The sequence below is a fragment of the Heteronotia binoei genome, chromosome 10 (assembly GCF_032191835.1).
Source record: "Heteronotia binoei isolate CCM8104 ecotype False Entrance Well chromosome 10, APGP_CSIRO_Hbin_v1, whole genome shotgun sequence".
Classification (NCBI taxonomy): domain Eukaryota; kingdom Metazoa; phylum Chordata; class Lepidosauria; order Squamata; family Gekkonidae; genus Heteronotia; species Heteronotia binoei.
This window is the reverse complement of record NC_083232.1, coordinates 43,369,480-43,383,314: the sequence shown is the minus strand read 5'-3', so window position 1 is coordinate 43,383,314 and position 13,835 is coordinate 43,369,480. Positions and strand designations below refer to the sequence as shown.

At 45.9% G+C, this 13,835-nt stretch overlaps 1 protein-coding gene across 1 annotated transcript in view; it reads left to right on the top strand.

The window, feature by feature from the left end:
* CALCR (calcitonin receptor) overlaps positions 1-13,835 on the top strand; it is a 104,638-nt gene that overhangs the window by 63,729 nt on the left and 27,074 nt on the right. The window contains exon 7 of the mRNA XM_060248495.1: positions 12,198-12,351. Coding sequence (XP_060104478.1) covers positions 12,198-12,351 — 154 coding nt within the window. The remainder of the gene's footprint in view (positions 1-12,197; positions 12,352-13,835) is intronic.

Genomic DNA, 13,835 nt, shown 5'->3' with positions numbered 1-13,835 from the left:
GATAGCAGCCGCTGCCAAGTCCGCATTTTTTCATCTTAGGCGGGCAAGGCAGCTGGCCCCCTTTCTGGAGCGCGACGACCTAGCAACAGTGATCCATGCTACGGTCACCTCAAGGTTGGACTACTGCAACGCCCTCTACATGGGGCTGCCCTTGTCTCGGACCCGGAAACTGCAGCTGGTGCAGAATGCCGCGGCCCGGCTGTTATTGGGTCTCCCAAAGTGGGGACACATCCAGCCGGGTCTCCGGACTCTGCACTGGCTTCCAGTGATATACCGAGTCCGGTACAAGGTGCTGGTTATTACCTTTAAAGCCCTATATGGCCTGGGACCTGCCTACCTGAAGGACCGTCTCTCCCCACATGTTCCCCAGAGAGCACTGAGGTCAGGAACACAAAATCTCCTCATTATCCCTGGGCCAAAAGAAGCCCGTCTGAAAGCCACCAGAGAAAGGGTGGCTTTCTCCGTTATGGCCCCCGTATGGTGGAATCAGCTGCCGGAAGAGGTGAGGGCCCTGCGGGACTTGGCGCAGTTCCGCAGGGCCTGTAAGACGACCCTCTTCCGGCTAGCCTATACCTAGCCTATATTTAGCTAGGATAACAACTTGATGTAACTGGCCAGCCATCTGTTTACAGGAAACTGAATTACTCTGTTTTTAAGGTTTTAACTGCTTAAATATTTAATTGTTTTATACTTGAAATTGTTTAAATTTTATGTTTGATTAACTGTTGGAAGCCGCCCTGAGCCATTCGTGGGAAGGGCGGGATATAAATGCCGAATAAATAAATAAATAAATAAATAAATCACAGCAACCCTGTGAGAAAAGTGAATGGCCAAAGACAGCCCAGCAAGCTTCATGCCAGTGTGAGGATTTGAACCCAAGGCTTCCAGATCCCAGCCCAAACAGACAAAGTGATGTGCAGCCTCAAATATGAGACCAGAAAGATGTAACCCTGTGCCAGTTTATATTGTATGGAATACTGGCATACTGGTTGGTTGCAGCTCTAAATCAGGGTCTTGTGCACCTGAAAACTCTTGGGGAGGCACGGTGGCTCAGTGGTAGAGCATCTGCTTGGGAAGCAGAAGGTCCCAGGTTCAATCCCTGGCATCTCCAAAAAAGGGTCCAGGCAAAGAAGTGTGGAAAAACCTCAGCTTGAGACCCTGGAGAGCCGCTGCCAGTCTGAGAAGACAGTACTGACTTTGATGGACCAAGGGTCTGATTCAGTATAAGGCAGCTTCATATGTTCATATGTTCCGGCCCGCCTCCACCCCCCCCCCTCCGCTTCCACCCCAGAGGTGGAGCGGGCAAGGCGGCAGCAGTGCGGCGGCCTCTTCTCCGCTCGCCGTGGCTGCTCCTCCAAGATGGGCTCAGCCTGAGCCCATCTCAGAGGAGCAGCCACGGTGAGCAGAGAAGAGGCGTCAGCTGCGCAGCGGCGGTGCCCGCTCCGAGACGGGGCGGCTCGCCATTTCCCCCCCTCCCCCTAGCTCCACCCCAATGTCTCCTGGCTCCACACCCAAAGTCTCCTGGCTCCACCCCCAAAGTCCCTAGATATTTCTGGGGGTGGACTTGGGAACCCTATACTTAGTCAATAAACCTGGACACCCCACCCCCCCACCCACCCCACTGTATGTATGCATGCCAAGAGTAAGTACATATTGAAAGCGAAGGGTCTACCATTAGCCAGTTTGGTGTAGTGGTGTAGTGGTTAAGTGTGCGGACTCTTATCTGGGAGAACCGGGTTTGATTCCCCACTCCTCCACTTGCACCTGCTAGCATGGCCTTGGGTCAGCCATAGCTCTGGCAGAGGTTGTCCTTGAAAGGGCAGCTGCTGTGAGAGCCCTCTCCAGCCCCACCCACCTCACAGGGTGTCTGTTGTGGGGGAGGAAGGTAAAGGAGATTGTGAGCCGCTCTGAGACTCTTCGGAGTGGAGGGCGGGATATAAATCCAACATCTTCATCTTCTTCATCTTCATCATGCCTAGTCTCTTTTGGTGCTCCCTTTGAATTTGGCACCCAGTTTATTTGCACTGATCTTCTAGTTCATTCCCACTGCAATCCTAAACAGAGTTACACCTTTCTAAGGTCTATAAATCCTTTTCAACAAAAGTTCTACTTCTCCCTTTTTGCTGCTGCTTTCCCAATATAATTTATCTAATTCTCTTCAGTAGCAGTGGCTGGCATTGCTAAACTTAATCCTTAATTTATCACTTCTTGTTCCCTTGGGAGAAGGCGCTCTAATTTCATTTGCACCTAAGTGCAGCCACAGTTAAGCATTTTTAAGTCCCATGGATCTCAGTCAGAGAGTTATAGATACTTCTAAAATCTACCATTGACTTTGTCATGCTTTATGTTTGGCTCTTTCCTGTCATGTGTAATAATCAGGCCCTTGGACTTCTACAAAAGCAGTAATTTGGCTATTTTTCAAAAATGGCTTTCAGGCATATTTGTCAGAGGTTTGACACCAATGCAACACCGATGCATTTCATTTTGTAGCACATGTGATATGATGGTATAATCTCCATAACTAATGGGGTTTTTTGCCTTTATATTTTCATCACATTGAGCTCCAATTCACACATTTGAGAACCAGCCAACAGCAGTTCACTGGATTATTGTAGCAATAGCAATCAGGAGCAAAAACTACAAACATTTGTGGATAAAAATCCTTTCCAGTTCTCTCAGCATTCACACCAAACACTGCCTATTGCCTATTCATTTATCCTTTAAAAAGTACTTGAATCCTTAAGAAGGACAAGTGAGTTACTATGATTTCCATTCAGTTTCTTGTTTCTCTTTATTGTGAGAAGAAATAAGTAACTACTAAAAGATAGTTGACTAGCTGAAGTCCTATGCAGAGTTAAATCTTCTAAGCCCATTGATTTTAATGATCTTAAAGCAGTGTAAATCTGTATAGGATTGCATTTGAGAGTAAATGAGCCATGGCAGTATCAAGTAGTAACATTAAGAAGGAGGCTCTCTGTTGATGCCTGCAGTTACTGGTCTTGGGAGCTGCTTCAACAGTTACCTGGAGGCTTCTGACCATATAATGGCTGGCTTACAGGCCGTTTTGTGAATTTGGTCTTAGGATACCTAAAATGGACTAGAAAATCTATTGCATTGAAGATTAGAATGAAATTACCTTTAAACCACTTCTATATAAATGAAAATTCTATAAATCTTTGTAAGTGAAATCTTGTTTACTCTGTCCTGAATAAGATTTCCTTAACACAAGTCATCTTGATATATATGACTGAACACTTCATTCTAATGTTTTCTAATATATTTTTCAATTGATGAGATACAGCTTCAAGCGCAAACCTGGCTCATCCTTCATGCCTTGTCTAGGAGCTTTCCCCAAACCCTATTGCCCATCAAGAGAGTAAGCTTCCCAAAAAGCCATAAATTGAAGTGGATGAGTGAGAATTAACTAAGGAGATGGCTGCAGAATTTAAATCAAAAAGCTACAGGCAATAGTTGCTGTATGTGATAGGGAGTATAGAAATATAGTTGGAATATGGGAAATATTGCATCATGGGAAGCTTAATGGAATTTAGCCATCCCAGAAGCCTACAGTGTTTGCACAGTTAATTCTGCCAGAAAAGACTATCCTGTTGAATTTTCCTCAGAAAGCTACAGATTAGTTCTTGGCACTATCATGTGCCAGTAACCAAAATGACATGGACATGTATAGACTAGGAATGGGCACAAACTGAGGAAATAAAGAGTTCTGTTTAAATGGCTTTTGTAGGCAGTGTGTGCACCCAGAAGTGAACACATGTGGGCAACTGTGTATAGGGAGGAGAGTAATACCCCCAGCATTACCCCCACCACACTACACACACATTCAGTTGCCCATGTACATTCACTTTTGAGTTCATGCGCTGCCTACAAAAGCTGCTTAAATGGAACCCCTTCAATTTCCCCAGTTTTTGCCTATCCATAGTATAGACATTATGTGTTCAGCTGATCAAATAGACAAGAACCTTCAAGAAGATCTTGTTAAAGTGTAGGTGCCTTACTTCAAGTTTGTAGTCTTCAAGTGCTCCAGTTACCACATAGAGCAGGGATGCCTAAGATGCAGTCCATGGGCCACATCCAGCCTGCACATGCTTCAAATCTGGCCCCTGAACAACTTTCTTCTCCTTCCTTTTCTAAGGCTGCTACTACAGCTACAACGTAGCTTGCTTTTTCCACAGCTCCTTCAGTGGCTCTTTGCTTCCTGTTTCCTGCCTCTTGCCTCTCTCTCTCTCTCTCTCTCTCTCTTTAACACACACACACACAGAGAGGCATACAGAGTTCCACAGCTGCTTTGTGCTTTTTGCTGGAGAGCTACAAAGGCCTCTCTCTCACACACACATACACACACGGGGGGCGGGGAGACAGAGAGAGAGAGAGATTCTGCTTCCTTCACAGAAGCTACTCCTTCTCTTTTGCGGAGGAAGGGAGGGGGAGGAATGAGAGAGGCTGATTTCGCTCTCACCTTACATCGCTCTCACATTCGTCTTCTCAGTGCAGCATCCTCCCAATTTCTCACTATTTGCGTCGGGGCTGCAGCAAACATCACGGTTTTCGTGCAGCAAATGGAAACTGGTTTTTAGTGGTTTCTGTTTGCTACACAAAAAACGTGATGCTTGCTGCAGCCCCGGTGCAAATAGTGGGAAATTGGGAGGACGTTGCGCTGAGAAGATGGATGCGAGAGCAGCATAACGGTGAGTGCAAAATCAGTCATCAAGAAAACAGCTTCAAGACCAACAACATTTATTCCAGGTATAAGCTTTTCTGTGCAAACACACTTCTTCCAAGGGTGGGAGGAGGAATGGGTGTTTGGATTCTTCTGACAAGCACAATACATTGTGGCTTATTCTGAAAAGATGTTTTTTTTAAAAAAAGACTGGATTTCTTGATTTCTTTTCTTTCAAAAAGGCCCTGATTAGGAATTAGAACACCTTACATCTTGGAGCGTGCAGTGATTTTAGATGCCAAATGATAATAGCATACATTGATAACGAGACAGGAAAACTAGCTTTCAATTCCTTTGATGAAGGGAAATACTGAGAGCCAGTGTGATGTAATGGTTAAGAATTGGGGAACTCTAATCTGGAGAACTGGCTTTGATTCCCCACTCTACAACATGAAACCAATCACAGTTCTCTCAGCCTCACCTACCTCACAGGGTGTCTGTTGTGGGGAGGAGAAGGAAAGGTGATTGTAAGCTGCTCCAAGAGGTAGTGAAAAGTGGGGATAAAAACCAATTGTTCTGTAACAAGATCACCTGCTCTAGTTATTTCATATATTATAAACAATCACAGGTCTTTCTTATTGGCAACCTGCCACTCACTCTCATTATTTTAATACAGTTACACAGCTGTTCTTGTATTTCCCCCCAAATGAATCTAACAGTATAAGAAATATGATGTAGTGACTGAGAGTTTTAAAAATTGGATCTGTGAGACCACCCACCTCCATAAAATGGAAGGAGTAGACCTATCTGTGAAATCCCTGGAGAAGAGTGGTATAAAAATATACTAGACAGATGGAATAACAAGCAGAAGGATTGATGTTGCAGAATCAACACGTTTAAAAAGGTCAGTCAGTCAACACAGCACTGATTCTAATTTGGGGACCTGTTGTGTCTTGCATTTCAGTCCTGAAATTACAACACAGCGGATGCTACGGAGGTGACCAGTGGAAGTTATTCCCGTAGCTTCAACCTCCACCGCAGTGGTGGTCAGAGCTTTGCGAAGGGTCTTTTGCATTCATGGTATTCCCGAGACCCTTGTCACGGACAATGGGACTGCTTTCACCTCCCGGGAATTCCAGGCGTTCTTGAATCGGTACCTCATCCAGCACATTCGGTCTGCCCCTTTCCACTCAGCCACCAACGACCAAGCAGAGTGCATGGTGCGCACCACTAAAGAGGCCCTGGGTCACATTGTACAGGGAGATTGGGATCACCGCCTGGCAGCCTTCCTATTTGATAACAGAATCACCCCCAACCCCGTCACCGGGTTAAGCCCTGCCGAGTTACTAATGGGGAGGAAGTTGATCACAAGGCTAAACAAGTTGCATCCTGACTGGGCTATGGACCTCTGCAGTTCCCCTGAAACCAGGGAAGCCGCTAGGGGATTCTTTCCAGGGAATCCAGTATACGCAAAGAACTTTGCAAGCGGGCCGGAGTGGTTAGCCGCCCAGGTGCTGCGGGTCACCGGGTCCCGCTCCTACGAGGTCTCGTCGGAGGGGGACCAGATCCTAAGGAAGCATATTGACCAGCTGCACTATCGCACATTGCCGGAAAAATGATTGGGGGAGCAGGAAGCGGGGGAGTACTAACAGCAATAACCCCAAAAGCTGCCCAGCCTATGCCAGCCGCACCGACTATGCGGGCGGAAGAGCACCACAGTGGAGGGAGCACCCCTCCCCCAGAGAGGAGATTCCAGAACAGCAACAGGCGACGAACAGCCCTTTTCTGGCGTCACCCCACCACGAGGAACAAGCCGCCCCACCAGCCACGGCGGCCGCTCCAACTCCCCAAATAACCCCGAGGAGGTCGACCCGGGAATGCAGGGTGCCAGCCTACTTGAAAGACTTCGTGTCTTGAACTAGGGGGGGGGGGGAGTGTTGTGTCTTGCATTTCAGTCCTGAAATTACAACACAGCGGATGCTACGGAGGTGACCAGTGGAAGTCCACTGGTCCCCAGATGTAACTCTGCAAATACACTCCGCCAATCAAGATCTGTGGCGGGAAGTTTAACTGGCCAGGATTGGACCTGGCCAGACTGAGGGTTGTTCCGGGGTATGTATATAATCAGGACCCGGCCCGCGTTGCCTTGCTTTGTGATGTACTCGCTAATAAAGCATGTTGCCTTCAACACGTCTCGTCACTCAGTACATTAAAAGACCTCTTATAGCAGTTACAATCAAGAGTATCCCATGTAATATATAATCTGATCCCAGTGCTGTTTTATAACCACAAAACACATGACCACTTAACAGCTTATACCAGTCTCTGCAACACAGGGACTAGGTAAAGAAGGGCAGCTTGGTGCAACAGCCTCCCAGATCAGAAAAAAGCCAGCACAGTCTCAGGCGCCCCAGGGTGGTCAGACAGTGCACCTCTGCTGCAGGAAAACGGATGGGCTGTATGCACTCTGGAGGAGCAGTCAGACTGCTCAAGTGCATGGGAGGCACTTCCCTGCTGTTCAGATGGCCAGGAATGGTGACAAGGAAGCGCTTTGGAGATTTGCTACCACTTAGTAAGTGGTAGCTTTTTAAGGCAGCAGAGAGGCACCAGAGGACGACATAAGGGGCCAAGGTCAGACGCACATAAACTGACAAGATGGGCATGGATGAAAGCCAGATGCATGTCGGATTTTATGCGGTTGTCCAAACATCAGCATCTGGCAATGGTCGTTGGCTCGTTCATGTCCCGAACTGCTATGACTGAGACGCGGACTTTTTTGATAGTACATTAAATCTGGAATAAGAATGCTTCCGAAAACTCCTGCATGTACTTTCTATGTTTGAACGCTCTATTGTAGCCGATTTGTCACAAGCGCACATCCGCTTCCCTATGAGAGCCCACTTTAAATGATATCATTGCGCCAGCAATTGTTGACGCAGCCTTCCAACCTTCTGAGGTCAGTAAAATATGTATCCAGCTTGCTGGGGGGGGGGGAGTGTAATGACCAGGGAAGGCAATGGCAAACCACCCCGTAAAAGGTCTGCCGTGAAAACTTTGTGAAAGCAGCATCACCCCAGAGTCGAAAACGACTGGTGCTTGCACAGGGGAACTTTCCAAAGTGGGGGGGAGGCAGATTGCCCACCTTTGCTGTCTCCCTGCCAGGGGAGGAAGATGACCCACCTTTGCCGTCTCCCCACCAGGCGGAGAGACAGCAAAGAGAGTTGCCATGCTCCCCTCCCATTTAAACACCACAGTGGGGTGTTTAAATGGGGGAGAGGAAGATCACCCACCTTTGCTGTCTCCCCGCCAGGCGGAGAGACAGCAAAGAGAGTTGCCATGCTCCCCTCCCATTTAAACACCACAGTGGGGTGTTTAAATGGGGGGGGGGGAGATGACCCACCTTTGCTGTCTCCCCGCCAGGCGGAGAGACAGCAAAGAGAACTCCTGGGCTTCCCCTTCTTTTCTGGGTGTTTAAAGGGGGGGGGAGATCACCCACCTTTTCTGGCACCTTTAAAAAAAAAAAGCCAAGCACGATATCCCACAGTACTGCGCTTGCGCAAGTGTGGAATGCCATCTCAAAAAATGAGGTCCGGTTGAGACCTCTGATCAACCAATGACGGGACCAACGCTGCTTAGAACTGAAGCATGGAGGGCTGTCTGATCAGGAAATTAGTTGTAAAAAAGCTGCGGGGTATAATAGCGATGGGTTAGGGATGGATTTAATGGTGAGTGTGACCGTGGCCAGGGCAGGAGCAAGGCGGGACCCAGATGTGTGTGTTTCAATGTGCAATTTAAATCCAGCTGTGGGGAATTCCTGTGATGGCTTAAGTAGGCCATCTGAATTCACCCAGGGTCTCTGTCATTTGACACCCACCCACAATTAGTACATTCATAAATTAAGCAAACGTGATTTTAGACAATCACACAAAATGCATGTCTGTGATTAACAAATAACTCCTTAGGAACTGAACTTCACTCTTCCAACTATGCCTGGCTGCAATCAAATATGAGAATTTGTACTGGCAAGTTCCCAGGAGATGCTTATTGACAGCATTTAGAGAAAGGCATGCTTTAGTTAAGTGAAATCCTGCCATGACTTCAGAGTAATGTGTGCCACACAGATGTGTGATAGATGGAATAGCAACCAGGAGGATTTATGTTGCAGAATCAACACATTTCAAAAAGGTTTAATTCTGCTTAGGTTGGCGTTGCTAGTCCCTTTGCTGTTATGCTGTACCAGCTGTAATCTGAATCTGAAGAGAAATGGCTCACTTCTCTGTACAAAAGGGTCTCTCTCGGCTTGGCTTCGCGAACGAAGATTTAAGAAGGGTGCAATAGTCCACGTTTGCTGCAGGCTCGCTGGTGGCTGACAAGACCAATGTGGGACAGGCAGGTCCAGCCACAGCGGCTGCAGGGAAAAGTCTGATTTAGGGTTGGTCCTGTAGCAGTGCGATTCTTCCTCAATCTCCTTTTGTCCTCAAGACCAGCTATGCGTGTGTTCTCAAAGGAAGAGACAGCCTGGTGGATGGTGTGCCTCCATGCTTTGCGATCTGAGGCTAGGTCAGACCACTGGTGATGGTTGATGTGACAGGTGCTAAGGGATTTCTTCAAGGAGTCCTTGTACCTCTTCTTTGGTGCCCCTCTATTTCGATGGCCGGTGGAGAGTTCGCCATACAGGGCAATCTTGGGAAGGCGGTGGTTTTCCATCCTAGAAATATGCCCTGCCCAGCGCAGCTGCGTCTTCAACAGCAGTGCCTCGATGCTGGTAACCTCTGCCCGCTTGAGGACTTCAGTGTTGGTCACAAAGTCACTCCAGTGGATGTTGAGGATGGTGCGAAGGCAGCGCTGATGAAAGCGCTCAAGGAGTCGCAGGTGATGACGGTATAAAACCCACGATTCGGAGCCATAGATGAGGGTTGTCATCACAACCGCTTTGTAAACATTGATCTTTGTGCCTTTTTTCAGATGCTTGTTGCTCCACACTCTTTTGTGCAGTCGGCCAAATGCACGGTTTGCCTTTGCCAGCCTGTTGTCAATCTCCTTGTCGATCTTGGCATCTGAGGAGATGATGCACCCCAGGTAGCTGAACTGCTGGACTGTCTTCAGAACTGATTCACCCACAGTGATGCAGGGAGGGTGATAATCTTCCTGGGGTGCAGGCTGGTGGAGAACTTCTGTCTTCTTCAGACTAACTTCTAGGCCGAATAGCTTGGCAGCCTCTGCAAAGCAGGACGTCATATGCTGCAGAGCTGATACCGAGTGGGAGACGAGTGCAGCATCATCAGCAAACAGTAGCTCTCGGATGAGTTTTTCCATTGTCTTGGAGTGTGCCTTTAGTCGCCTCAGGTTGAACAGGCTGCCATCGGTGCGATAGCGGATGTAGACACCATCGTCCTCATCTAGATCTACTGCGGCTCTTTGAAGGCATACAAAAGGGTATGCCTTAAAGTAATGACAACTTTCACATGTAGCATGGACAGTCATTTTGTTATTACTTTGCAAAACAGCTCAGAGAAAAATAATTATTAAACAGAAATCTCTTCCAGACTGTTGTGAGAACTGGCATTTAATACTGAACTGGTAAGTAGACGGATAGACAGAAACTGAGCAGAAGGTTCTGTTTACTTATATTGGCAAATGAGAGTTTGTAAGACAAAGTGATTGTATATGCACAGAGAAATACATATACAGTAACCAAAAAAGCCCTTCAGAGAATAACCATTTCTTTTAAAAGTGCTTATCTTTTGTAGCTAGGCTATGAGGTGCAAAAAATGCTCATTGCCTTGCCTGAAGCAACTTGCTATAAAGAAAGGGGGGGGAGGAAAATGCTGTTTCCTTCTGTATGTGCCAAGGAACATTCTAGACCTTTTTGAATGGTCAGATTCTCATAAGCATGATATGCTCAAAGGGGCAAAGGGACCTTTCAAGACTATAAGGGAGACTCTGAATAGTTGTGTAGATGAGTGAGCTGTGGCTTGACAGAAGGGAAGGAGGAAAAATGGGAGAATCAATTTCTCTAAGAAACCATGAACCAGGTTCTGAAGAACGGATAGAAGAGCTTAGCTTTCTGACAAGGGGCCAAGTTTGTGGGCTCATGAGCCTGGGAAGACACTGTTTTATACAATGGTGGGTCAGAAGGGGTTTCATGTGAGTTTTATCAGAACACAGGTACCATGTTGTTCAGCTGTAAGCCCTAGTATGACCCTCTAACCACTACATCCCTATAAATGACCAATGCAAGTTACTCCTGTAGCTAGACTTTTAATATGGGGAAGGGTTTGAAGGCATGTCACAATCACAGGGCATTCTGGAAATGGGAGAGCTCTCATTGTGCACATGAACCAGCATGGTGTAGTGTTTAGAGTGTCAGCCTAAAATCTGGGAAGAAGCCCAGGTTCAGATCTCCACTTTGCCATGGATACTTACTGGTAGATCAGACAGAAACATGCCTGTAGCTTAAAATTTGTTAATGTGGTACTAAAGCAGCAATCCTTTTTGTATTTTATTAATATTTTAATGTGTGTCTGTGTGTGTGAACACCTGGCAGTCATATTGACCTGTGGTGACTGACCTCTACTGGGGGTCGGGAGGATATTCATAGAGGTGGCTGAATAGAGCCTACCCCTGTCCTCCCAACTGCTGGTATTCCAAGAAGGTCTCCCATCCAAGTACTTGTCAGAGTCGACCCCGCTTAGCTTCCAAAATCTGACAAGATCAGGCTTGCCTGAGCTATCCACATCAGGGCATAAAGTTGCAATCCTAAAACACTTTTTTGAATGTTAGACCTGTTGAATAAAATGGGACTAATTTCTACCTAGACCTATTTAGGATTCTCCCTACTGTGATTAGAGGGCACATGATCCAGCAGCCTTGCTGATCTGGGTTGAGCCTGTGCCTAGACAGGAGACCTCATGAGAACCTCATGTACACCCCACATTGAGTTTCATGCCAGCAGAAAGGCAGGATAGAAATGTAATGGATCATTGTTCTTCATATAAAAGAACAGAGCAACCATGTGCATAATCAGAGTTTAGTAATCATTGAGTTTTTTTTTAAAGAATCTTCTGAATCTTTGGAAATTCTGTCTAGAAACATAAGACTAGTTAATGTCTATAATAACATAAGGAAAGATCAAGAAAAAAAGCAGGCTACTGTGACCTTCTGGAGGGTTCAGCTAATTCTTTTCCTGGATTTAGCTGGACTTGACGTCTACTTATTTAAACATCAGTCTGGAAAAAAGTGTTCTGAAGTGTGAGTTCCTGATAGCAGCTTTTGGAATTTTGGCTCTTTGAAGCTAAAGCCTTGTGATTTAAGAGGAACATTTACTCACTATGTCTGATTTATTAGCGGCTCATAGTCACTGAGAGATGTGGAAAACATCCAGTGAATACGAGGGAGGTAAAATCCTTTGTATCTGAGCAATAGTATTTTTGCTTGCTTACTTACCTAAGGTATGCAGAACATTGCCTGCCTAGTTCTTGTCCTTATATATTTTAATTCTTTTCCATTTGTCTGACAGGTAAGCTGCAAAGTGCTCCAGTTTTTTCACCAGTACATGCTGGGCTGTAACTATTTCTGGATGCTCTGTGAAGGCATTTATCTTCATACACTCATCGTGGTGGCGGTGTTTGCTGAAGAGCAACGTTTGCATTGGTATTACCTCTTGGGCTGGGGTATGTGGGTTTTTTCCCATTCTGTATAAATTAAACATTGCTGCTTTCTTCTAGTGCTGTCACAAACTACTCCCGTATTTCACAGGAGCTTGGAACATTCACAGAAAGGCACAGCAAGGACCCTTTTTTGAGTTATGAGCTCTCATCCTAACCCTGGGAACATAGTTCTTGGCGCTTCTAAAGCCCATTTCCTAAAGGTTCCCAGAACATCACATGCATCAGTAGTCATGACAGCAATGCTGACCAATGTTAGCCTCATATTTAGGCTTGCTAACCTCCAGGTAGAGCCTAGAGTTCTCCTGGAATTGCGCCTAAGCTCCATACTACAGAGATCAGTTTGCCTGGAGGAAATGGCAAAAGCTGGGCTGTGTGACGTCACATCCCTGCTGAATTCTCTCCCCTCCCAAATCTCCTTGTAATTTTCAAGCCAGAGTTGGCAACCCTACTGTAATATTAGATTGGGGATGTTGACAGCAGAATAAATTAGGCTGTCCAATTATATATTTTGGTCTGTACTTTTTGCACTATTAGCACAATTCAGATTTGGAGGGGGGGCAATGAGGGAATGAATGTAAAGGTGAAATATTCTTAGTTTTGCATAAAGAATGGCATATATCCAAGCACTGTATACATGCAATGCCAATTTTTCCTGTGTTCCTCTTCTTTTTTCTCTTCACTGTTCTTCTGACCTAAAAACAGTCAAAGGGAACAGCTGTTTGCCCCACTGGGGCAAACACACCAGTACCATACAGTGAGCCTGTAGGTTTGCTTGTAGGGCAAAGAATAGAGCCCTTTCAGGTTGGGAAAATGACACAGGGAGAGAATGGATTTTTTCCCTGCAGAATGGTCTCAGTCCAAATTGTATAGATGCTATTTACACAGAAAACACAAGCCTCTCATCTAATTCAATCCTCAGTAAACCAGCTGTGTTGCCATGTACAGGCAAAGGAAGACATTTTATTTATTTTTAGATTGGGACCAATGTACTTAACTTCAAACTTGGAGCTTGTGACTGGCTTAGTCTTGTTTGAGGCACACAGTTATAATATGTACCAGCTCCATGAATTTAACATGAATGAGTACCCATGGGAATGCTAACAGGGAGATGAACTGAATGAAATATCTGAATTTTATTAAGCAGAACTGTTAAAAATGGGAAAGCTGTACCCTGCCATCCTTCCACTCCAAACAAACTCCTGCGCTTTTTTGTCATACTGACAGATTTGCACATTCCAGTTGTTTGGTAAATGTAAAACCACTCATGCGAAGCAAGAAGGGAAGAGTCACCCATGTTATCTGAGGCTGAAATTAGAATTCATAGAAAGAAATGTGCTAGAAGACAAGCACTGTTTTTATTCAAGGATTTGAATGCAGGTTTTTTCCATACAACATTTTTAAATGTTGTTCCTGTATCATGAGCACTAAATTTATTTATTTATTTATTTTATTGGATTTATATCCCGCCCTCCCCGCCGAAGCACTAA